This window comes from Hipposideros armiger, unplaced genomic scaffold, assembly GCF_001890085.2.
Source record: "Hipposideros armiger isolate ML-2016 unplaced genomic scaffold, ASM189008v1 scaffold_232, whole genome shotgun sequence".
In the NCBI taxonomy this organism is placed as follows: Eukaryota; Metazoa; Chordata; class Mammalia; order Chiroptera; family Hipposideridae; genus Hipposideros; species Hipposideros armiger.
In genome coordinates, this window is record NW_017731582.1 from 1,701,632 (window position 1) to 1,726,993 (window position 25,362).

Consider the following 25,362-nt stretch of genomic DNA (forward strand, 5'->3'; position numbering starts at 1 on the left):
TTAAAATATTCCATATGCCAAGGTGCCATATTTTGGGGTAGCATATCCTGAACCTATCACTTATCACACGTGTAATTACTTGTTCACGTCTCTTTCCCTTTAGACGTCGCATTTCACTAGGACAGAAACCTTGTCCCCTAGCTTTGTATACCCAGCACCTAGTACTGTGTGTCTTGCTTGTACCAGGGGCTCAGTAAATATTTGTCAGAAGATAAAAAATTTCCATCAAAACTGGCTTTGAGTGCATCGTTGGCCTCCAAGTTAACTTCTAATTAATTCACTAATATAGCAAACCTTCATGTAACTCTGCCGTGCAACAGCACCTTGCTACATACTGGGGTCACAACCATAGGCAAAAAACAAAAACAAACCCCAAAAAAACAAACAAAAAACCCAGCATTTCTCTGCACAGGAGAAAATTATTCAAATTGTATTCATGTTTCATTCCAATCACTCAATTAGGGCAAGTCCCTTGTTGGCGGAGGCGTGAGGAAAGTAACTATTTTCCAGCGAGTGTCCTCAGGTGACCTGTCTAGACGTGCCCGAGAAAAACAATCTAACATTCTCCCAAACCCCAAAGAAATCTCTGACGCGCAGGACGCGCTGCGTAAAAGGGCAAAGGCGAGCTGCGCGGCCTTTGAAACGCGCAGGATCGGGGAGTGAAGTCTGGCGGTGTGGCGCCCGGCGCAGGCTCCAGCGGGCCGGTCTGTCCCGCGGGCGCGAGCCCGACCGCCGCGGGGTCCGCCGGCCGGCAGGGGGCGCGCGCGCCCCGGGCCCCGTGCATCCCGCCCCGCCGCGCGCTCGCTTGCAGCCCGGCAGCACATGTGTTTCTGTTTTGTGTTGTAGCATTTGTTCTGGAAGCCCGTATTTACATTTTAAGTGTATCTGGTGAGTGGGCTGGAGCCCTAGTCTGGGCCGGGGGAGAAAAAAAGCCCTCCGGTTCGTCTTTTAGTTGCTCCTCTTCCTTTTTCTCTCGGGATTCTCATCACTCCAACCAGGTAGGGGCTGAAAATCAAAATCGACAATGATCAGTTTGCGGGATCTGGGAAAGTTTTTTTTTTTCCTCTTTTTTTTAAAGGAGAAAAGGTAAAAAAAAAAAAAACCCAGAAGAAGGGGGGTTGGGGGACTGAATGAATAAAAAGGGGAAGGAAGGCGGATCCACGTGGTTTAATCGGAGACAGACAGAGATCCCATTGTTCAAAATCAATAAAAAAAAAAAAAAGCAGACAGGGCGAAAGCGCAGGGACGCTGGGGGAAAGTAGCCGCGGAGCGGAGCACTTTGTAGCTGGGATCGGAGGGATCGGCCCGGCCGCACGTTCGGGAAGGAACCCGGAGAGTTGGGCACCATTAAAGTTTTTATTTTTCGTGCCTGTGCGAGCAGGTGTTTGGGGCTGGGGACCGGCTTTATTCGCCCCCCCCTCGTCGGGGGCAGCCCACCCAGAGGGATTCGGCTAATTAGAACCTGAGGTCGGAACCCCTAGGCTGGGGCGGAATTGGGGGCTCGGGCAGGGGGGCCGGAGAGAAGTGCATTTAATTGGGCGGGCTTGGGGAGGGGGGCTCGGAGACAAAAGCAGCAGGTGGGGTGCCGAGAGGAGGGGGCTTTCACGACCGGAGGTGCCAGGAGGATCTTAGAAGTGTCCCGAAGCCTTCTCTAATTAGAACCTAGGGGATCAGTGGCTCCTTTTTCTTTCCCTTTACTTTTTTGGGGACCAGGCTGCAATTGTGATGCGACGTAGACAGACCTAACTTGAGGATGGGCCGGGGTCTCCATTTCTTTCCTTTCCCCAAATGGATTGCAGTCGGGGACCTGGGCTCCCGTGTGGGATTCCCCGGAGGAGGCGCGCCAGGGCCCGGGAGGGGCGCGATTTCCTCCCGGCTCACCCCCTCTCCGCCCACCCCGCGGCCGCCACTTTGGGGAGGGCAGGGGAGGAAGTGGAGGCCGGTGGCTCGGCTGCGCACCCCTCCCCCCGCGCAGTTTATAACCCGTCCATTGTGCGCCGCTGCCCCGTGTCTCCTCCAGCGCGACCATGCCCAGGAAGAAGGCGGCGGCGGCGGCCTGGGAGGAGCCGAGCTCGGGCAACGGCACGGCCCGCGCCGGGCCCAGGAAGCGCGGCGGCCTGGCCGGCAGGAAGCGCGAGCGGCCCGAGCGCTGCAGCAGCAGCAGCGGCGGCGGCAGCAGCGGCGACGAGGACGGCCTTGAGCTCGACGGGGCCCCCGGCGGGGGCAAGCGCGCGGCGCGGCCGGCGGCGACCAAGGCGGGCGGCGCGGCGGTGATCATCACCGAGCCCGAGCACACCAAGGAGCGCGTTGTGAGTGCGGGGCCGGGAGCGGGGAAGAGGGCCGCAGGACGCCACTGCGCGCATCCCGGCCGGGGGCGGCGGGGCCGGCGAAGGCCTCGGGCTGAATCATCGCCGCCACCGTCACACAACAAAGGGGCGCGGGTCGGAGGCGGGCGCGGGCGGCAGCACAGCCGACCCTGCGCCGCCCGCCCTCGCGGCCGTTGGGGCGCGCGAGCCCCGGGTCCCTCGGCGGGGGAGGGGCGGCCGGAGTCCGCGCCCGCCCGCGCAAGGGGGTCATGGCCCCGCCCCCGGCGCCGCTCGAGCCGCCTGCCTCCTCCTCCCCTCCCCCTCCGCCCCGGGAAGGGAGACTTTTGCAAGTTGTTTCGGGCCCAGACAGGGGATGCGCGCACGGGGCGCAAGGCCCCGTGCTCTCGGCCGTCCCCCGCCTCCTGCGACTGCTGGTCCGTCCGGACGCCGCGGGGTAGGGGGTCCCTATCGCGCTGCGGGGAGCGGCGGTTTGTGCCGGGGCTTTGAGGTTCCCGCCGCCTCGGCTCCGGCGCTCCGGGGGGGCGGGGCCTGGTGGCCGCCGCGCATGCCTCTTACTGCCCTGCGCTGTCTCGCGCCGCCGGAGAGGCGGGGGCGGCCGGCGCCGGGGCGGGGTGCGAGGGCGCATGCTCTGGAGAGCCCCCCCTCCTGGAAGTCTGGAAGCCCCCCCCCCTCCTTTGAGAGATGTTTAGGCTTTGTTCGCTGCTTGGGGGGTCCAAAGGCACGCGCCGTGCTGGGTGAGGGCTCTGTGTAGCCGCCCCTCCCAACCCCACGGGCAGGAAGCGTCTTCCGTGGTCTCAGTGGGCTTGAATTGGCTCATTAGAGTTGGAGAGTTGGGCCTTCAGATCTTAAATTGAGATAGTGACCATCTCAACTTATGTGCCTGCAAAACCCTACAGACCCAGAGATCTTCACCTGGGTCTGTGGTACTGAAAACCAATAAGTTTAGTGTCGGACAGGGGTTTAGGAGAGGGTCAAAGCTTTCACCAGATTCTCAGATAACCCCAAAAGGGTAAGCACTTCCACTTAGGGTCTAGAGCCTGACATCTTGGAGAGGTCCTTTGCTCTCCTAAAACGGTGTGTAAGGGTTAACAGCACCAGAGTGCTTCTCTCCAGAGGAGTGCTTATGTTTAAATGGTTAAAAATAATGCATTTCTACATCCACTTTATAGATGGGGAAACTGGGGCACAGAATTTAAGGGCTTAGCCCCAGATCACATGGGGCTGGATTTCTACAGGGCCCAGGTGTTTTCTTATGTCATCCTTACGCCCCTGCAGTTGTTCCTGTGAAGATGTTTGCTTGATAACTGCCCTCCCAGTGAAATGTTCAACATGTTGGATGGTGGAGGAGTGTGAAGTGAAGGGGAGCCCATGTCACTGAAATGGCTTATCCAGAGTCAGGGACGAGACCAGTGCCAGGGAAATGGCCACAGCCTTGAGACACTGGAGCACAGGAACTCTTTTCCTTTGAGTACTCATCCTCTGGGAGGCTCCAGACATTTGCTCTCCTGTGTCCGCCATGTGTTAGGGAACAGAAAAGAAAGGCAGGTGGGCTCTGCCGCCGCTGTGTTCTCTATCCAGTGTGTTGACAATTGACCTAGTAAGCAGTGAGTTTTGTTGTCAGGAAGTAAGAGATTCTTACCCAGTGCTGGGATTCACCCAAGAAGGTAGCCATGGAGAGTGTGTGTGCAAAGGGGCACCAGGCTCCCCTCCGGCTGCTTGTCTGATGGGAATGGCACGGTTCTTAGTCTTTAGTGAGAGGCATAGGCGTCCTTTGCAGTTTATTGTTTTACATCTCACATGTCTTTTAAATTCCTGAGACAGACATGCACGTATATATATTCACATCTATACACCCCCTCCCCACCCCCTTAAAAAACAAAGAGGGCCTGTTGAAGCAGTTTTCTTCGCACTGGCCAGCACACCATCCTAGGCTCAGGAGACTGAAGGTTCAACAAATGATGTTCTTTTATGCCTCACGGAAAGTGCACACCCCCAAGTTGTAAGTTTTTATTAGCATCCATTGACAGGTCCAGGGTCGAGGCCGGTCCTTTGTGGCCTCCTGCCCAGTGTCCCTGGCCCCAGGTTCCTGGACTCGAAACACAAGGTCTTTGCCTGTTAAGCAGTCCTGGGGATCCTGTCTGCTGCCACAGGCCAGCGGCAGTCCCTGGCTTGTTTCAGAAAGAGGCTGTTACTGAGAATTTTGCAAGCCTCGCCACTGTTCAGGGCTGCTGGAAGGTTTGTGTGAGAACAGCTGCCAGGAGTTTGTCTGATACGATGTTGCTTTTAGTTAACTCAGAGCTGCAGACTTTGGGCTTGTGAAAGAGGAACCCCAGATATATGTATGGTTGAGGGCAAAGCTGCCTCAAGTAAAAGATGTTTGTTTATACATCTTATTCCATACCATTTCTATAAAACATACTTAGGATTTCAGCCTTGGAAAATGCTCTCTCCAAGGACCTTGGGTTTATATGTAGTTCTGTAGGATGTGATATTATGATGTCTGCATGTTATGATGGTCTAGAGTTGATGCAGCCTGAGTTCCCCATGAACTTCATAACCCTGTAGGTAAAGCAGACAGCCTGGGCATAGTCCTGGAAGATAGGCGAGTGTCACAAGCTGTCCAGGTCGTTCTAGTTTTTTCAGTGTTGGGTTGCAGAGGTTTTGTAGACCCGGAGACAAATCTGCCCCACCCGAAAGGATCCAATAAATGCAGCTGGAAACCAAACTTGAAGTCTGTTTGCATTGAAAGCCCATTAGGGAATTTGTTGTTGCTGTGGCATTTCTCTGAACAGTTCCCTCCACCGAGAGCAGCAGTCTTCTAAATGGATGTATGTTAAAGGTTGACTTTCGGCCTCATCAACATGCTCCTTGCACTTGGGCAATAATTCAGAACTCGCTCTGGACCAGAAACCCCATTTTCTTGATTGAAGAAGCTCAGTGCATTTTTCTGCTGGGGCTGTCCATCTCATCATAGCTATAAGAGCAGGTTGTCCAGAGGGGCAAGGTGGAGTGATATTCATTCATCCTGCAGGGGAGACTGTTTGTTCATTGTCTCTGACCTTTAGACACATGCAGTACCGCAGACACTGAGTTCATCTAAAAAGAAAAAAAACAACAACAATCTCTTGGTCCTTGGTCTATCAGTGAAAGCTGGATTCCACCTGGGAGGGTCTCAGCTCTGACAGCCATCACTGGAGGGCATCTGGATGGGAGGCACCTGGCGTCTCTCCCACTTGGACAAAGAGGGGCATGGGCTGTGATTTAAGGGTTGTTAGGAGTTCCACTTATTTTGGGTTTTTCATTTCATAGAAGATAGAGGAAAGAATTAAGTTACAGAGAAATAAAGGTAAGTGGTTTACAGCAAACAATTGTATAGATAATAGCACTGAACTAGTCAGCCAACTCCATCTGATGTGTGAGGATCTAAGCTCCATGACATTAAAACCCTGATAAGATAACAAACACTTAACAGCCCTTCCTAGGAATCAGGCCACTGTCACTGGCAGTGGACGCAATTTACCAATTTAGCAAGGTTTTCTACAAGTACCTGGTGTCAGAAAGGTTGGATTTTTGTGTAAAGGCTTAGTTGGCTTGATGGGCCAGTGTCCATAAGCCCTTGGCCACTGCAGACGCTGGCATCTCCAGGTCACAGAGACCCCTACTCCTGCCCAGGGCTTGCCGCAAGCTCTGGCATTCTTACGGAGCTGCAGGTTCTGCAGTGGCCGACTGCACTGGTGAACTTGCTGTAGTGACTACATCTCAGTGTTGAGGGGTGAACAGTGCAGCACAGGGTACCCTGGAGCCCTCTGCCCGCCTGGAGGGGGACTGCCAGGCCTGAGGTGGCATCATTCCAGACCCCTTTTCCCACCATTCTGTGGCCTGGCAGCTCATGCCACAGTACCTTCGTTCCTTCCCCTGCCTGCTGCCCCCTCCATGTGGACCTGAGGAATAGTGGAGAGCAAGTCAGTGACATGGCAGAGACCCAGGGCTGCTCATTCCGTGGGGAGGTTGGCAGAACTCACTGGCTGCCATTCATTTCGTCTTCTGCAGTAGACCTTTAGAATGTTCTAGCCAGTTAAAGAAGGGGAGATAACCAGGGGAAACTAGGCTCCCATTCAAGTAATCTGAGTCTGGGTGCCGCAGGGATGGTCTACCCTCCAATTAAGGCCGTTCTCTAAATAATTTAAACACGACCAAGTCCTTCTCCGTTCCTGGCTGTTCATTTCCCCTTCGCATGCTGACTGCCAGAAGTGTCCTGTGGACAGACCAGCTTCCTCCAGCCATGGACACGTGGCCAAGCAGGCGAGCATGACAGGACCTGTACTGTGGGGTGCTGTGATGTCAGGTTTGGGCCACACAGAGATCCCGAAGAGATGGAATCATTCATCGTGAAGATGTGTTCATCTTACAAATGACACACCGTGTTGCCAAGCATCCCCGCCAGGGCAGTCACCATGTAGAGGTTAGAGTGACTGGATCTGGAGCTGTCTGGCCTTTTTATGCTTTCCAAGAACAGTCCTGTAAACAGAAAGAAACCTCTTTCCTTCTGTCCCGGGAGGAGGATGCACAGGGTGAGAACAGAGGGAGGCCACTGCTTCCCTTGCCCAGGAGGACTGAGCGATAGTTCACAAGTGAACCTTTGACTAACAATCTATTTTAAAAAGCGTGTTTGGGCATTTCAGAAATAAAGTGCTGAGATATTTAATGAGTCCCACCCAGGATTGGAGAGTGGCCTAAAAAGTGGCACATATTCTCACTGATAGCCGAGAATGTGGCCTTAATGATGGTCTGTGTGGGTCTGTGTTGTGATGATGACAAAATCCACTGGCTGGGAACCACAGCCTCCCTCCACGCAGCCCGGCCCCAGGTGGCTCTTTGTTCCAGTCACCACTGATTTCCGGCTTACAGGCCGACAGTGAGGATGAGCCCATCCAAGGCCACCAGGGTCAGATCTGCCCAGCCCGCCCATGCTGTCCGGTGTCTTCGTCCAGTGGAGAAGTTGAGCTCCGTGCTGAGATGCCTTCTCCACAGACAGGCTCCTGGCACGGTGGGCAGCACATGGAGGAACAATGGGAAAGTACTGGTGTAATTACTGTGCAGAGATGACACAGGCTCCTAAGCCTGAAGTCCGTGTGGAGTGCCACGCTGGTGGTGGGGAACCATAGACTTGGCCTCTAGGACATCTGGTTTTAATCCTCCCCGGTGAGATAGCAGCAGGCCTCTTGAAAATACCTGCAGAGGGCAGTTTGCAGAGTAGAGGATAGGAATGTCATTTGGCTTTTTTTTTTTCTTTTTCTTTTTTTTTTTTTTTTAGTTTTTAGTTTTTTGCAAAAGATATTTCAAAGGATAAAAATAAGCCCCCGGGGAATAAGCAGTGAGCAGCAGGGCAACGAGGTGGTGAGTACCTTGGGCCTCTTCCGCTGGTTAATAGTGAATTATTTTTGTTTCCTGCTCTCATTGGACAGACTTGGAAAGCTAGAAGCAGCATTGCAAGCTAATTTTTCCTCTCTCTCTCTCTCTCTCTGTAGAAACTTGAAGGGTCTAAGTGCAAAGGACAGCTATTGATTTTTGGGGCCACCAACTGGGACTTGATTGGTCGAAAAGAAGTGCCTAAACAACAAGGTATGAGAAACAATTTCTAAAAATATCAGAAGTCACTATTTATTGAGTGCTTCCTATGTATTAGATGTCCAATGTAATTCTGGTGACCATCTGCAGGGTAGGTATTCTTTTCATCTACAAAAATGTTCAGAGACGCCAAGTAACTTGCCTGAAGCCACACAGCCACTCTAGTAACGGAGCTGGATTTGAACCTGGGTCTTGTGCAAGTCTCTCACTTCCCAATTCTTTTAAAAAACCAGTTCTATTAAGATTAAACAGAAAAATAGAAATAGCAGCCTCAAATAAATATTGACACCTTTTCCCCATCTTCTTTCTCATGTCACTTATTTTCATGAAAATGAAGAGGCTGGTCCTGTGGGATGTCAAAGTGTCCTAGACATTTGTCACATGTCAGATGTCAAACTGTTAGACATTTCAGAAGAGTCCACATTTCTTTGCAAGCTGCCAGATAGTTGCAGGAGCTGGTTTGACAGAGCAAGTAACAGTCTGGAGCTGGGGGAGCAGAGAAGTCCTAAGAAGTAACTTTTTAGTCCCCAAATGCTTTTAGAAAATTGGTATCTTTCCTCCAGAGAGTACTGGCCCCTCCCAGAAAAGTGAGGCTGGCACAGTGCCACATTTTATGGCTTCTTGATTTCATTTGGAAAGATTCCCAAAGTACTTTCCAACATTGCCCAGTGAGCAAATATTTGCGCCTTGACACTCCCTGAGGCCTCAAGACGGCTGCTGGAGAGCATCTTATTCCATGAAAAGCACAGGAGTCGCAGCAGCGCTTACTCGGGGTCCAGCTGAGTTAGAAGTGGGTCTGACCCATTTCCTTCCGCTGTGTCAAATGCCCAGACTTAGGGTTTGAGTCCTGTTGGCAGCTGGTGTCACCAGGAAAACCCCACCTGGTGCACGATGACCTAAGCTGCCAGCCCTGGGCAGGTGTGGCATCTTTTCTCAAAGGTGCTCTTCACATGAGTGGCCCACTCAGTTACTCTTGGGCCCCGAGAGGGAGGTAAATTCCAGTGGGAAGCGGCCGCAGGGCCTGGGTTGCCTCCTGCGGGTGTCAGATGAGGCTCAGAAAGTAGGAAAGCTGCCTTGTGAGTTAAATATGGCTCCCACGCTCTAGTTGAAGGAATTTTGCCCTCATTGGGCTCATTGTAAGAGTGCTTTTTTGTCTTATTCATGCCCACCTTTGCTTCCCTGATTTGTCTCCCTCTGAACTTTTTATATAATTTTTAAAAAGCTTTTTAAAGTATTTTTAAGTGTCTTTCAGCCCTCCATGACATTAAGGGAAAGGAGGCAGGATTTGTTTTCCCAGTGGTGCCAGACGTGACGGGAAGGACGATTGCCCCTCCCTCCTTAACCTTTCCCAGTTTCTGGTCATCCTTGGAGTGTGCTGGTGTTCAGCAAGGGCTGGGAGAGCCCTTGGGTGCACATCGCCATGGAGCTTGTAAAATTGGCAGCACGAAGCCTTGTTCATTTACAAGATAGCACAGATCCATGCTCCCTCTCTGATTAGGACCAGGCCACGGCCACAGGAATTCATGACCGCCAGCCTGCCCAAGGGGCCCGGGGCTGCTGCCGGCCATTTAATTTGACTTGGATCACTCTGCCGGGGTTCTTCGGAAGGCCAGGAGAAAGCCTGCCTCTCCTGGTCTGATGACGTCTTGGGTGCTGGCACTGTTAGAGGTAACATGCTTTGGCAAATCAGCGTCTACCCACCCGTGAGATGGGTCTAATTAGCCAAGCTGGGTCAACTGTGGGACCTTTAACTGCAGTGTCCATGCTCTTCACAGGTGGCACATACCAATCATGCTAGCATTCATTTTGCCTTCATGCATTGGGTTTCTTTTAAAGAAGTTTAGTATAACCTGTGAAGGCTATCGTTTTTGGTTTGCCCTTTTCCCAGGAAGTTGTTGGTTTGTCTGTCCACCTTCTGGTAGTAGATGAGTGTTTTCAGGTGGAGAAGCTCGGGGCTGTCACGGTGTGACATTGTGACTTACAGTCCTGAATTCAGACTGTCCTGGGCTCCACCAGCCCCTTGTCACTAAATGAGAGGACCCAGTTGGCACCCTCTGCTGGTGGGGTGCAGGCCGGTGGGATTGACACTGAACGATTTTACTGATACTTTTCCACGGACCCAGAAAATTCATGGAGAAATCAGCCTTTCAGTCAGTTGCCATCTCTTGATCAACCTGACACAAATGACTTGGCAGTGGCTAGCATTTCATAATAGTCACCAGAGGCCTAGAAATGTGCTTATATTTCTATCCTTGAGCCCCAAATTGAAAATATTAAGCAAAAAACTGGCCATGCCCCATCCACTAATAGGACGAAGTGAGGATTTTAAAGGAGGAGGCTATTTCTTCCCTCCCATGCTCCTGCTAACATTACTGAAAGCTTAGCATGCGCCAGGCATGGTGAGTCCCCTGGATGGTCAGTGCAGTGGGCAGGCACATGAGTTCAATAGGGTAAGTGCTGTAACAGGATTCATGGGGCGCTGGGGTACAGGGAGCGACGAGTTAAAAAGGGGGATGGATGTGGCAGGAAGGGCTTCCCAGAGGAGTGGGTGCTTGACCTGAGGTTTGAAGAACAAGCAAGAGGCAGAGAGGGGCATTCTGGGGGAGTGAATCCATGGGCAAAGGCAAGTGGCCATGACCTCGCCAACACAAGGGGACCCCTGAGAAAGAGCCGACCAAATGGCGGGAGATTGGTTGTGGGGGCGGCGGTGTGAGCTGGAGCCCTCCTGCCAAAGGCCTGTAGACTCGCAGGGAGGGAGGTTCTGGGGAGCATGGGGCGCTCACTCTGCTCCAAGAGCCTTCTGGCTGCAGGACAGCTGATGGGAAGGTGAAGAGGGTAAGGGAGATGCCGGCTCCACTGCCAGCTTTCCCAGGTTGGCACCCCACCCCGACAGGGCCACAGGAGGGACAGCACCCAGCCTTTTGGCCACCTGCAGGTGGACATGCTCAGTAGCCATTGTATGTGGGTCTGAGTTCCGCGTGGGTTGGGGCCAGAGGAGGTGGGACATGATTGCCTACATGGCCACGGACTAGGTTTGCACCAGCTGGGGGTAGTTTATTAGAGGTGGCCCCGTGGGGGAACCATAGAAGAGTGGACCCTTTGTGGCTAGTGATTTTTTTGGGGGTGCTCTTCACCCACCTGTCACTGCGGCTGTTTAATTTGCATTGTTCTTTTTGCAGCTGCCTACCGCAATCTTGGTCAGAATTTGTGGGGGCCCCATAGATATGGATGCCTGTCGGGGGTCCGGGTGCGGACAGTGGTTTCGGGGTCGTGCGCTGCCCACAGCCTCCTCATCACCACAGAAGGGAAGCTGTGGAGCTGGGGTAAGTACTGAGCTCAGGCTGAGTTCTGGGGTGATGCTGGAGCCGGTCCCCCACGGGGCTGACTTGCTCCTTCTGCACCTCCCCTCTAAGTCAGTGCTCCCTTATTTGCAGTCCACATTTCCTCTTTCTGATTCCCAAGTAGTCTCATCTGTGCCCTAGAACTACATCACCTTCCTCCACTTTGCTGCCATTTTTTTGGTCTGTGCATAGCCCCCTGATTCTTTGAATGTTCTCTTTAAGCAACTTTTTCCTGAACATCCTGATTGAATCTGGATCTCTCTGATACCGAGGTGCCTTGAACTGACACTATTTTAGGCCTGCTGTCCCCCCAACAGACAGTCCCCCCTCCCTGTTCTTGTTTTGCAGCAGTGTGATGTGAGCCCTCTGTTCTTGCCATTTTAAATGCCTCCGGCTTTTATAATGGCTACATCATAACATCAGCCTCTGCGTCTCTGCAGTCCTGTGGCTGTTTCTGGGAATCGCACAGGTCTGCAGGTTTTGTAGCTCATTGCCTGTTTCGTCCGTTTCTTCTTCTATTTCCCCAGACAGTTTACTTTTTCTGAGTTTGCTTTCCCTGCTGCTGGATTTCCTCGCCTGGGTACCTGGGAGGTAGGTCCCGTCCTTGCGTTTAGCTCCCTTCCGTTTCAGTGTCCCCGGCAGAGGGCTTCCATGCATTGCTGCCCGTTTTCCTCTTGCAGATCATTAATCCAGGTACTAAGGCTCAATTTATCCCCATGCCCTCCTGATAGCTCCTGGACTCTTCCTCCAGCTGGGTGTGTTGGCATCTGTCCCTGCCCTTTGTTTCTGGTCCTTTGGCTAGCTTTTATCCACGTGACTGCATTTTTATTTCAGTCTGTTTGAATCATTTTTTTTTGCAATTTCATGAGCTGCTCTACCAGAGTCCAAATATATTAACATCTGTTGTCTTCCCTGCACTCTGCTAATTTTGTAATTCAGTTGGAAAAAAGCTAACAAGTGTGTCTGGCCCAAATTTACGCCGTGTAGTCTCTTGATGACATGCTGACATTGCCTTGATTTTCATTTGCTCCCGGTTGGCGTAGAGGTATGCCCCTCCCCCACAGCATCCCTCGCAGTGTTTCAGCACTGAATGCAGCAGTCTGGCAGAGTGTTGAACTTTAAATATCTTATTTCTGATCTCTTTACTGAATTTCACTTACGTGGTGCTTCTAAAAATGTTGCCTGTGCTGACCCTGTGGGCAGGGAGTGATTCTAAAGGTTCCAGGACAAAGCTATGTCCCCATGAGCAGACTTAGTGCTGCGGGGGTGATGTGCCAGTAGAGACGTCACGGGTCCACTGTTAGTCGCTCTTAAAGGTGAGGGGCCTTGTCCAGCGTCCAGAAACATCAGTATGGCAGCACTCACAAAGGTCTGCACCTGCCGTCCACTTAGGGGCCGAAAAACCGCGCCCAGCACTTATTCAGTGTTTAACGTGCCTTTCACATTGAACTTGGGGAGCTGGTGTCTGCCGCTCCAGAGAGCTGAAGTCAGAGTGCATGTGCAGGCATGGTTTTCCTCAGGTAATCAGAGGCCGTTCACTCCCCAAGCCCTCTCCAGGATGATGGTGCTCGTCTTAGGGGGCCTGCTCTTCGTGGTTCCATGACCTAAAGATCAAAAGTTTCTTGTTGGGGAAGGGTGCAACCCTCCTCCCCTCCCCCATTGCCCTCACTTTGGCCCTGTGAAACCTCCCCAAATCGCCCAAAGTATTCCGTAGCAAGTGTGGTTTTACTCCTAGCCAGAGGGACCTGCGAGCGGCCCATTGAGTTGTTCTGTTTTGGAAGTGCTGTGGCCGGTGTTGAAAACTAAGGAAGGTGTAGGGATATCAGGCCCCTTCTGGCCCACCCACCTCACCATGTCTGCTTTGGAGCCGAAGGGCTTTGCCTGAGTGACCGTGCATTACTGCAGGAGACTTGGCAGCCGGGTCGCCTCCTTGGGCCTCCTTGCCACCTGACCCCACAGCTGGCGCCGCTCCAGAGACAAGCTTGAGTTCAGAGTATGTCTGGCTTTTGTCCATCACTGGGGTCCATGTGGCCAAGGGTCCTGTTGAAGGGTCATCGGTAGGTGGTGGGGCTGGCACTGTTCGGTGAGCTTCATTTATAGGGCACATAAAAGGAAGAGACATGATAGGCAGAAACCAAATGGTCCACAGTAGGTGCCCAGAGCACTGAGGTAATTAATAGTTAACTTCTTGTGAGGCAGGTGTTGAACTGGTTGCTGTCTTAAAATATGCCTCGTAGTGCAGAGAAGGAGGGAATTGTCTAGCAGGTACTGTGAGAAGTGAGAACTGGGTTTCCATGAGCTTTTCTGCTCGTGTGTGATGTCCAGGCCGGACAGAGCGTTTTCTCCCATTGTTCCCCTTGGTCGTAGAGAGCTGTAGGGAGTGCTCACGGTGGGTCCCGGAAAAGAGGGTCAGAGAAGTTGACATAGGTGGCGGCCAGTGGGGACATCTCGGGGGTCAGCCCTGTGTATCTTAACCCTGGTCCCCTGACCCTATGAGGCAGGCCTCGGAAGGCTGGCCTGAGAAGCCGGAGCTTTCACCTTCTTCTCTGCCGCCGCGTTGGAGAGGGTCCTGCTCACCCTGTGAAGCTGCTCTGGCCACCGTCTCTCCTTGCCGCTTCATCTTGCTCTCGATCTGCAGGTCGAAATGAGAAGGGGCAGCTGGGACATGGCGACACCAAGAGAGTTGAAGCCCCCAGGCTCATTGAGGGTCTCAGCCACGAAGTGATCGTGTCAGCGGCTTGTGGGCGGAACCACACCCTGGCCTTGACAGGTAAGGAACGGCTGGTTTCTTCTTAATGTCAAGAGGTTAGTTGGTCCACCTTGGGTGGTGGGGTAGAGTTGCCCCTGTGACTCTTGGTCACAATCAGAAAGATGCCTCCGAGAGCAAGGGTGGGTGCTTCTGGAAGGCTGTGAGATGAGAGCCTCACCCTTAGGCGGGGGAGGCCACAAGGGGGTGGAGGCCAGAGCCGTGCGGAGGGCGTTTCTGCTGTGAAGTGGTTTTGCTCTGAGCCATCCACCCCACCACCTTTTGGAATACCGTCTCACTTGCATTCTTCCTGGCAAAGGAGCTGTTTATATTATTTTGGAGCCTTTGATTCCAAATCTGGTTCAGAACCCTCAGCGTTATTTTCCCTTTTGTGGTATCATTCTTTCCTTCCAGAAACGGGCTCTGTGTTTGCATTTGGAGAGAACAAGATGGGGCAGCTGGGCCTCGGCAACCAGACAGACGCGGTCCCGAGCCCGGCACAGGTACCTGCCCCCTCCAGGCCACGCCCCCTCCTCGGCCTGGACGGCCTTCTGTTTCTCCTCTGTGTTTGATTTTTCTGGCTTGAGATTGTGTGTTTCTCTTGATGCCTTATTTTTAAAAAAACCAAAAAAAAAAACAAAACAGGATCTAGATGTTTTGAGTGGAATTCACAAGCTATAGTCTTTAAAACAGGTTTAATAAATGTTCACAGTTGAAAAAATATCCTGAAAACAGTTTTTCTTCCTGAATTAAATAATGTTACAGAGGCTTTGCTTTAAGCCCATTCTAGCCTAAAGAAAGTGAGAAATGTTATATGGATGTGATCTGTCTTTATCTGCAAATATTGTGAGATTTGACCCTGTATGAAGTTGACTGCCAGGTGTTAAGAACACAAATAGGAGTTAGGTGGTCTCTTAGTCCTAAGAAATTTCGGATTAAGTTTGAGGGGTGAGATTTATAACCATAAAAATAAACTAATACAATAAGGCAGCAGAATGCTAGTAAGTGTCTGATGAATGCTTCAGTGATGGAGGGACTCAGATTTCTTGGTCTTAAAGAGAGACAGTGGCCAAGTTGATCTGTGGTTGAAGGATTTTTGAAGTTTTCCCATCTTCTCAGCCAGTTAATCGACAGCGGAATATAAGGTTTTTAGAGAACCAAGGACCAGTGGACAGAGCCGGACTCTCCACCCCACCTCCAGTTCCACCGCTCACTTTCCGCAGTGCTGTTGCTTTGTACCCTTGGCTTGGAGGGTAGGGGGCTTTCCAGATGGAGTACTATGCAATAAATAGCAAGTTTTCTAAGTATCGTATTTTGCCGTGTATAATGCGCACCCACATTTTTGGCCCAAACTTTAGGGGGGAAAAATCTTTAATTTTTTAAATTCAAGTTTTTATTACATTTAGGTACTTGTTTTTTTGTATTATAAAAGAATTTGAGCATTGATTTCTGAACATGGTACAAGAAATTGTACTGGTAACAAATTTACGATATTTTCGCATCATAGAAGGCCAAGAACTCTTGGACGTGCAAGTTTGTCATAAAGTTCAACAAAACCGATTATCGTATTCCAGGGCATTGTTTTGCATACGGATATCATTATTGTTTTCTAGAGTTAACACTTTTAACCCATGAGCATAAATAAAAGAAATAGAAACATTTATATAGATATGGAATTAGTACTACCCATGTATAACGCACATCCTTATTTTTCCCTCACAAATTTGGTCAAAGAAAGTGTGCATTATACACGGCAAAATATGGTATCTAGATTTGTTTCCAGATCCCATGTTGAGTTACTCAGGGCCCTTGCTGTCTTCCAACTTTGTAATTTTGAACCTTTTTATTTCTTGTTCACACTTTCAGTTAACACCATTGGTCAGGTATCTCTACAGAGGTAAAGGAGAATGTACAGCAGTTCATTTTATTGGGTGGCAGTAACACTTATAAAAGCTTTTCATTTAAAAGTTGGGACTGAACTGGTGACTAAAGTGAGATTTGAGAGTTAAGTGTTAGTTTCTGTTTTCTTTAACCCCTCATGCCCACACCAGTCTGTTTAATTCAGCGTTCACTTGGCACCAGGATGTGTGAGGCACACAGTGTTGGACCTTTTGAGGGTTAGAGTTATAAAGACCTGGGACACAATTGACCTTTGAACCTGACTCCTGGGAAGGTGGGGGTCACCGGGGTGTTTGTTTACATATATTCTAAGCTTTTGCCTTCAGAACTGTTGAGTCCATTAAATTTCTTTTGTAGCCTAGTAATTGTTTCAACACCAACCTGCAGAGAGGTAGAGGCTTTTTAATCTTTAAAAACAAAAAATATATGTATCTGAAAGTCTGTCTTTTCTTTTCAGATAATGTACAACGGCCAGCCAATTACCAAAATGGCCTGTGGGGCTGAATTCAGTATGATAATGGACTGCAAAGGAAACCTCTATTCCTTTGGGTGCCCTGAATATGGTCAGCTGGGTATGGAAGTATATTTTTTAAAAGCTCTGTAATCTAACTGTATATTTAGAACCAGAAGTCAGTGTGGGGCTGCACATGTGTTAGAAATGTGGGTAATTGATCGCAGATAATAACCTTGGTCCATTAAGTGGATCTCACTTTTGGTGGACCAGCGTGTCATAATTCACAGGGTCATGGAGTATTACAGTGACTTGCCTTAAAGAAAAAGGGCTCCGGTCTGACAAAAGATGCTTTTTTTCTGATTTGGGAGTTCATTTATAGGTAAAGGGATTCAAAGTGGAAAAAAATCAAATCACCTTCATGCCATTTCATATTTAAAGATACGTCTTTATTGAAAATGATGAAATTACACAAGATTAAGGTTGTTCTGGAAACCCTGACCTGGTGGCTATTTCCAGTACATACCTGAGGAACCACATGTTTTAAAAAAAAAAAGGCCACATATAAGAGTGACTCCCTCTTTTCATCCCTAAACAGAATGTACTCATCCAAAAACATATTTATTTATATCTCATTGAGTAGTAGAGAAGAAAAACTCAGAAAGCCTTCTCAGTAAGTGGAAAATGTCTCTCAGTCCTTATTTTCACAAGGTCTCCATTTTCTTTTCCCATCTGACACCAGTGTTTTTCCCCTTCCTTCCCACCACCCCAGTCCCTTCTGAGTAGGAGGTGGTGCGTGGGCGCCCTCTGCTGGCTCCTTGCTGCATGCCACTCCGGATCCGTGTCAGCCCCCGCATCTGGGTTGCTGGGGCTCCACGTCATTAAAAGCAGGCAGATGGAAGACTGTATAAATAGAACTAGGAGCATCTCGCTGGCCTTAGTTAGACTTTAGGGAACAGTGACTTTGTGAAACTAAATATACCTCGTGTCAGAAGTGAATAAGGAAGAACAGCTCCTTACGCACATTCAGTGCTGGTTGCCAGGGAGTTGCCAGAGACTGTTGGAGAAACCGTTTCCATAGTCACAGGCCTTCATGCTGTCCCCAGCCCCCGTGCAACACACGGAAAGTGCAAAACACGGGAAGTGCGTTTCTGGTCTACTTCCGGAACCGTGTGTGGCTCCCCTGCAGCCCGTGGCTCCAGATCTGCAAACAAGCGGCTTGTCATAGCAAGTCGATGTCCTTCCGGGAAAATCAAACGGGCTCGGAGAGAATGATGCTAACACTTACACTGCGCTGTGACTGAGTACCAGTCACCATGAAACACTTGCTGCAGAATCTCATCGGCTTAGTTTATACTCACTGAAAAAGGTATTGATTAATTGGCTTGATTTATACCTATAGAATCAGTTATTCTTCACTTGCCAGCTTATTTTCAAACCTGTTTTCAATCTCATTTTCCAAATCCAGGGAGACCCTTTTTAGAATCAGAACGTAAGTGTGACCTTGGACAAGGGTATCACCAGCACACACGGTTACCCCCACTCTCACAGTGCATTTACTGGGTCAGGCAAGGCAGAGAGAGAATGTGCCACTTAACTTTTACCAACCATAGTGATGCATTTAGGTTACTGGTAATGCATAAGAACGCAATCTGGGGTGGTGTGTTGAACTTTTCTGTCCGTTCTTAGCCCCTCTAGGGACTCCTTGAGGCCCCCAAGTGGGGCACAGACCATTTCTTCTGAGCAGTAGCTTCCAACTTTTCTTGTCTGCAGCCCACAGTAAAAAGTACATTCTACATTGCAACCCAGTCTGAACATAGAAATACAAGAAATTCTCACAAAATAATGTCCTCCTTATAAACAGTTGTCCTGTGGTGTAAAAATACTGGTTTCAACCCACAAAATAGATTTCATGACCCACTAATTGGGTTGTGCCTCAGATGAGAGAAGGCTGCCTTGGTTGACAAAGGTGTCCTGCTGAGGCCCCACCGGCCAGGTGGGGGCAGGTGCTCAGCCTGTCACCGCAGTGAATGGCACTGTGTGCTAGGCAGCTGCTGACCACCGGCTCTGCCGTCGCTGCAGGACATAACTCGGACGGGAAGTTTATTGCCCGGGCGCAGCGGATAGAGTACGACTGCGAGCTGGTGCCTCGGCGAGTGGCCATCTTCATCGAGAAGACGAAAGATGGGCAGATTTTGCCAGTCCCAAACGTGGTTGTACGAGATGTGGCCTGTGGTGCTAACCACACGGTAAGGCTTGAGTATTTGTCTTTTTCTCACTTCCTCAGAGTCCCCTTCATGGAGAGGGTGTAAATGGTCCAGTGTCCCAGCACTTGGCTTTGTCCCAGAACCAATCCCGGGTATCCTTGGCATCCTGCCCCACCCCCACCCCCTTCTTCCTCCCAGGGCTTTGCACCATTCATTTGGCCCCTCGGCAATATTCTTATGTTAATAACTTCCTTCTTGATTTCTACAGACATAGCTAAACGCACAGATGTTTTGGGTTGGGATCATACAGTAAGCCTTTTCCGGCCTTTGGCTTTTGTCTAACAACATCTTGGGCATCCTTCTAGGTGGATAGACAGTATCCCATACTAGAGACGTGGAATAGTTTCTAAACCTTAAGGTGGTTTCCTTAAAGGTCACTTTAGATAAATAGCACTAAACTTTGTATATAATTACAGTAAAACCTTGAATTGCGAGTAACTTGGTTTGCGAGTGTTCTGTAAGACGAGCAAACATTTCTAATACATTTTTACTTGGTAAATGGGCAATGTCTTGCAATACGCGTAGTTTATTTCCAGAACGAGTTACGCTCACAAACCAAGGTATTACTGTATCTCTATCATAGTTGCCTCCTCACAGTTATTTTTCTGAGAATGCCTGAGTTCATGGTTCTCTTCTCTGTTGAAAGAGCACAGTCCTGGGAGTCAGACCAAGCTGGTCTCCTGGTGGCAGCCGACGGGCTGTCCTCGGGCACGGCTCCTTTCCTGTCTGGTGCACAACAACTCGGAGTAGGAGATTTTAGTCGCTTCAGGTCGAAAAACTGATTCGCTTTTGTACAGTCTAGTCAGGGGAGGTAAAATCAGGTCTTCTTGCTGAGGTCTCTTCCATCCAGTTGTTTTAAGAGGTTGTACTTTCACATGATTCAAACTTGAAACATCAAAGATACTGTGAAGAAAAGAAGAGAGCTAATTTTAAAGTGTTGAAATGTTGGTGTGTTCACTGGACCAGGGGGGCGGTCACCTGTGTGTTCGTGGGTGGAGAGTCTCAAGAAAAACAAGGCAGACGGTTGCATCGGCCTGCTCTGTAGACATAACCTCTTCTGACGAGGGGAGGGAAAGACTGGGGACTTAAAATAATAATTAAGAACAGAAAGTAGTGTCTCTGGCAGAGAAAACAGCACGCGTCTTTGTTGTTGCACCTGCCCCTGTCACCTCTCCCTGTTGGAGGCAGGGACAGATTGTCTACAGTGTTGCAGCCCCTTTGCCATTCGCCACTGCGCCAGGTCCCCTGCTGTTGGCAGGCCTGTCCCCATCCTGTGTTTTCTCCCACAGCTCGTCCTGGACTCCCAGAAGCGCGTCTTCTCCTGGGGCTTCGGTGGCTACGGCCGGCTGGGCCACGCTGAGCAGAAAGACGAGATGGTCCCCCGCCTGGTGAAGCTGTTTGACTTTCCCGGGCGCGGGGCATCCCAGATCTACGCCGGCTACACCTGCTCCTTTGCCGTCAGTGAAGTGGGTTAGTGACGTCTCTGTCTGGGTCTCAGGAGGAAGGTGTCCAGAGCCATTTGTGGTTTTCCCTCTCTGGCAGAGCAGTGTTCTGACGGGAGCCACGCAGCCATCATCCTTTTCCAGGACCGGGAGCCTTGATGTCATTGGCATCCTCCCTGCGTTCTTGTGAACAGAACACTCCTTTGCTGTCACGGTGCCGAGTGTCTTGCTCGGTGGTCCCGGTCCTCTTGCCTTTCTCGTTGACATTGTGGAAGATGAAAATTCAGCTTGTGATATAGCGGCTCACAGAGGGACCTTGTTTGTCTTTCTCCAGGTGGTCTGTTTTTCTGGGGGGCCACCAACACGTCTCGTGAATCTACCATGTACCCGAAAGCCGTGCAGGACCTCTGTGGCTGGAGAATCCGGAGCCTGGCCTGTGGGTATGTGGTAGTGTGTCCCGAGGAGCCAGGACAGCTGTCCCCTTCCTGGGCTGTGGGAGGCACCTCTTTGCTTGAGGGTTCTGCTGTCCCTATCAGGGCATCGGCTGTACCAAATCCCGGAGTCCAGTAGGGGAGGGGCTGTGCTTGTCAAGGCGGGTGGCGGGTCTTAGAATAGATGACTCACTCCACTGCCTTCACAGAAAGTCATTTTTGGAGGGTTTTTTTCTTCAAAGGTTTGTTGTGCACAGTGCTTATATTACAGGTTCAAAATTACATTTACTTGGAAATACAGTAGGATTTTAGTTACTCTGACACACTGGGAAGAAAAGCTCTTTTAAGTCAGTGATTTTTCAGTTTATTTTGAGGCTACCTGTTGAGCTGTCTAGTTCCTCTTGTTGAGGAGTTGAATCACATTAATCAGTGGCCAGGTTGGGGGGCGGCGGGGGAGTGGCTTTAATCTGCTCAAGTCTCTAGCCCTGCCCAAGTCATTGTCAAATTCTTGAGAATAAGTTCCCACTTCATCCTGATTCAGTCCTGATTCAGTCGCTTGTTTTCCCAGTGTGTTTTTTCACCCAAAAGTGACCGCCCCCGCCCTTCCCCCAAGAGCCCTAGAACCCCGGGCGGTGGTAAGGCAGGACAGTCTGGTGCTGCTGCCTGAGCCGCCTCAGCGTGGGCCTGTGCTGTGTTATTAGGAAGTGAGAGCATCGTGGAGTTTTAATGGAACTTACTGAGTTGAAAGCTAGTAAGTCATAACACGTCCTTGAGCAGGTAGCCTACAGGAGGCACCCGTGGTGGCTGGGCTCGGGCTGCTGGACATGGTGGTGACCGCCTCTGCCTGTTTTCAGGAAGAGCAGCATCATTGTGGCTGCGGACGAGAGCACAATCAGCTGGGGCCCGTCACCGACCTTCGGGGAACTGGTAAGCCGGCGCCTGTGGCAAGAGGGGGAACCCAGTCTGTGCTCGCCGAAACTGACTCCTAAAACTACGTAGACTGTAGAAAACGTTCCCCCCCCCCTTGTTGCATTTAAGGTCTGCAATTTTCCCTACATTTTGGGTACATCGGCTTTCAAAGGTGATTCTGCTCCCATCACATACAGTTGACCCTTGAACAATGCAGGTTTGAACTGTGTGGGCCCACTTAACATGCATTTTTTACACCTGACTGCAGATCAACTGGCCCACAGTCTAGCTGACCCGTACAGTTCAAACCTGTATTCAAGGGGTAACCCCACAGTTGGGAGTCTGTGTATGCAGAGAGCTGACTAGTCATACACAGATTTTCAACTGCAGGGTCGATCGGCGCTCCAGCTCCTGCATTGTTCAAGGGTAAACCCTGATTGTGCAAGTCCTTTCTGTCCACATTGTAATACGGAAATTGGGAAGTTTCAGGTCTCATTTCCCCTCCGTTTTATAAACTGTGGTTGTGTAACAAAGGTGATAGGAAAGGGGGCGGCTGCTCTTCCCTCCAGGAGGGTTCAAATCAGCAGGAACAGCCTTGAGTTCAGCCCTGTGGCCAGTGGTGGTGGTGAGCTTCCATCGAATCGGTGTTTCCCCTGGGTCCTCAACCTCTGTAGCTCTGTCAGCAGCCCTCGCTGCTCCACAGAGCAGTGTCCCGTCAGGCCAGCCTTTGGGTCACTTGGGGACAGTCTTCCCTTATTTTCCTCAATAAATTTAAGTCCATGTTCCCAGCTTTTTATCTCCGTTATTGAGGGACTAGAACTGATGGCTCTTGATTTCTCACACATACGCCTCTGATTCTCAGGCTGTGGTGCTGGGTGAGTCCTTAACGTTTTGTTTCCTCGTGTGAAGAGCAGCTGGGCTGTGGCGCCCGTCCTGACGGGCTGCCTGTTCTGATTGCAATTGGATCCTCAGCTTGGCTCTCGTATTTCCCACTGGGAATGCGGCCTCCCTTCCCTCTCTCCTCCTGCCGTGGGGCGCTAGAGGGGAGGGGGGAAAGGGCCCGACCCCTTGAGCCGTCTCCAGGACTAAACATGCCTTTTCCTGGGTGCTCGGCACCTGCCTTTAGTCTGGCAGCTTCCAAGGGGGCCCCACGTGCAGTAACGTGAGGGTGGCCCCTTCAGAGACAGGCCCCATGTGGAACCTTGAAAGATCTGAGAACCTGGCCCAGTTTGAACCTGGCCCAGTTTCAGTGAACTGTTCTTAGAGAAGGGTGGATGTTTTTAGGGCCTATAAGAAATAGACTGAATATCAACGTTAAAACTTAGAGAGGAATGAGAGTTGGGGACAGCGTCTCGGGGGTAGGAAGATGGCCTGGCCCTTGGAGGAATCACTCACTATAGGGGAAGGCAGGAGGCGTGGGGCCTGGTGGCGGATGGAGCTGGGGAGAGAGTTGCTGTTTGAGCCGAGCGGTCTGCCGGCCTTGAAATCGCCCGTCCCCACGCCTTTGCACGTGACTGCCCCCTAAGCAGTCCTTGACCAGTGCCTTTTATCTCTGGTAGGGTGACTCTAGTGTCATTACTAATAATGATGGTGGTTATTCGGTCTCCAGACCGCAAGGTGGGCAGATAGATAACCGGTGTCCTTTGTGACCTTGTAGCCCTGAAGGGCTGCAGTTGCCATTTCTTCTGGGCTCGTGATGGTGTCATCTCACCAGTGCCACTCTCCAAAAGGTACCTGTTATCACATAAATCCCCACAGGTTATAATTTAGCGTCTTGGTATTTCTCAAGTTACAAATCGGTCACTTTTGGGCGGCAGTTTCGGTGGGTAAAGATTGCTGATTTGTCCTGGCCCTCGTGTCTGAGCAGTGGGGCTCGGTCATAGAGGGGCCGGCAGCCATGGCCGCGGCCCTGAGTGGGTGGCCTGTTTCCTGTGTGGACCGAGCCGCGGTGAGCCCAGTTCTAGGAGCTTCCCCTTTGCTTGCTTCTCCAGGGCTATGGGGACCACAAGCCCAAGTCTTCCACTGCAGCCCAAGAGGTGAAGACGCTGGATGGCATATTCACAGAGCAGGTGAGCGAAGACCGGTGCCAGCGAGCAGCAGAAGGCGCTGGAAGCAGAAAGTGTGCCGATGCACACCTCACTTGGCTTGATTCTGGTCTTAGCTTGCCGCCTGTGCTGGAGTTTTCTGATGGGTAACGGCCATGCTGGCCAGGCTTTGTGGCTGTTCTCACCCTGAGTGGCACTAGCCTCAGCCCAGCCATAATGAGGACTTGCTCCAGAGCGAGTGCATGTCACATCCGCCTTGTACCTGCCCTCAACTCTGCACACCCTGTGGTGGGGAGGCCCTGCTCCGCTGTCACGTCCACTAGGCCGCTAGCAGATGGGGCATGCGCCCTCACAAGATGGGATCGTGGTCCAGTGAGGCGGAGGGAACAGTGAGCGTGACCCATGAGGCCCCGCCAGTCCCAGCTGACAGTTGGTGTGGAAGCCCTGCTCAGTGGGCCTTCGTCCATCTCCAGCCTGGAAGGCTTTGGTTGGGCAGGGTGTTGGTGACAGGTCACATTGAGACTAGTGGCCTCTAGTAAAGGGTTTTTATGCGCTTTTCAGGAATCCTCCATTTTTCTTCTTATTGACCCAGTTTGCCAGCTCAGCTGACTCGTGTCCTGTTTGTTGTGTGCCTTGGGCTTGTCTGCCCCACACTCAGTGACACAGGCGCCTGTGCGCCCGTGCACACCAACGCTGACTTGTTCCCCCAGGTTGCCATGGGCTACTCGCACTCCCTGGTGATAGCGAGAGATGAAAGTGAGACCGAGAAAGAGAAGATCAAGAAACTGCCAGAGTATAACCCCCGCACCCTCTGATGGCCCCGGAGTCGCCAACTCCACCCCTCGCGGCAGCTGTCATTTCCATGTGCACTGGGACGGGAAGTCAAAACGAGGAATTTAAGCAAAGTTGACCGAAGGTGCATTTTTGTTAGACTCCCTGAGGTTCCGTTTTATAAGTGATTCAACGTCAACTACCTTTTCTGTATGCTTTCCAAAGTGTTTTTTCTCTCTCAATGTTTAATTAAAATATTTGCTCATAGTTGACTTAACCATTCCTATAAAAAGGCAGAAACTTTGAGCAAGCTAGGTTTTTTTTTAAGTTTTTTTCTTTTACCCCCCCCCCCCCCAAATATACTTCTCAAAACTCCCCTTTCCAGTTGTAATTAGCATTGTGATCCGAGTGAGTGCTGCCTGGGAGAGGAGTCACGATTTACTCAGAAAAACAATGTCCCTCATGGGAAGCAGCAGCATCTAGGAAAAGAGGGTCCCTGGTAGTTGATCTCCATCCAAAACCATGCCCGCGTGCTTCTGGGAGCATCTGGGTCATGCCTTGCCGCTTTTTCTTGTAGACCAGCTGAGGCCGGCTTTGTTCTGTTCCCCCCTTGGCTGCTTGTAAGCCCCACTGCCTTTTGGCTGCGACATTAATAGAATCTGCCGTTTCCCCCCTGGTGGGGGCTCTGGGGTCTGTGTTTAGCCATTTATATCTATGCTAGCTGTAAAAGAAGTCCAAGTGAAAAAATCAGGTGATCGTGGAACCAGTGGGGTCTTGGGGGAGTGGGCAGTCGTGGGGAACAACGTTATCTGGTTCAAGAACCGGCTTGAAGGCTCCTGAGGAGCTGGGGCCAGCTCGCCAGCCTCCACTCGCCATTAGAGATTGATCAGCCAGCAGTAAAAAGTGCATTCTGGCGTCCTTGCAAAGAAGGACCAGCCCTTACATACCAGCCTTTATCGCCTTTGTGCTTCTGTCCTTATCTCCCCCGTCCGCCCGACTGGCTGGATCCTGAGGGAACAGCCCGGTCTGAGACTCGGGTTCCAGTTCTGCTAACCCAGCTCTCTGGTCACATTTGCTTGGCTGTGGTACCAAATAGTTGGGATTA

The 25,362-nt window shown here is 50.9% G+C and overlaps 1 protein-coding gene across 3 annotated transcripts; it reads left to right on the plus strand.

Annotated features, from left to right (window-relative positions):
* The first annotated feature begins 794 nt into the window (after positions 1-794).
* On the plus strand, positions 795-24,948 carry RCC2 (regulator of chromosome condensation 2). 3 transcript variants are annotated; one of them, XM_019654904.1, is made up of 13 exons: positions 795-998; positions 2,021-2,309; positions 7,856-7,949; positions 11,135-11,278; positions 13,935-14,066; positions 14,457-14,545; positions 16,399-16,513; positions 18,475-18,641; positions 19,949-20,129; positions 20,436-20,541; positions 21,387-21,459; positions 23,433-23,510; positions 24,197-24,948. In XM_019654904.1, exons 2-13 carry the CDS (start codon positions 2,028-2,030, stop codon positions 24,299-24,301), a joined length of 1,566 nt encoding a protein of 521 aa, XP_019510449.1. In that variant the 5' UTR covers positions 795-998; positions 2,021-2,027; the 3' UTR covers positions 24,302-24,948. The 3 variants fall into 3 exon arrangements, with proteins under 3 accessions (XP_019510449.1, XP_019510451.1, XP_019510450.1); XM_019654906.1 differs by having other exon boundaries at positions 873-888; XM_019654905.1 differs by lacking the exon at positions 795-998 and adding an exon at positions 1,230-1,467.
* Positions 24,949-25,362: the final 414 nt, after the last annotated feature.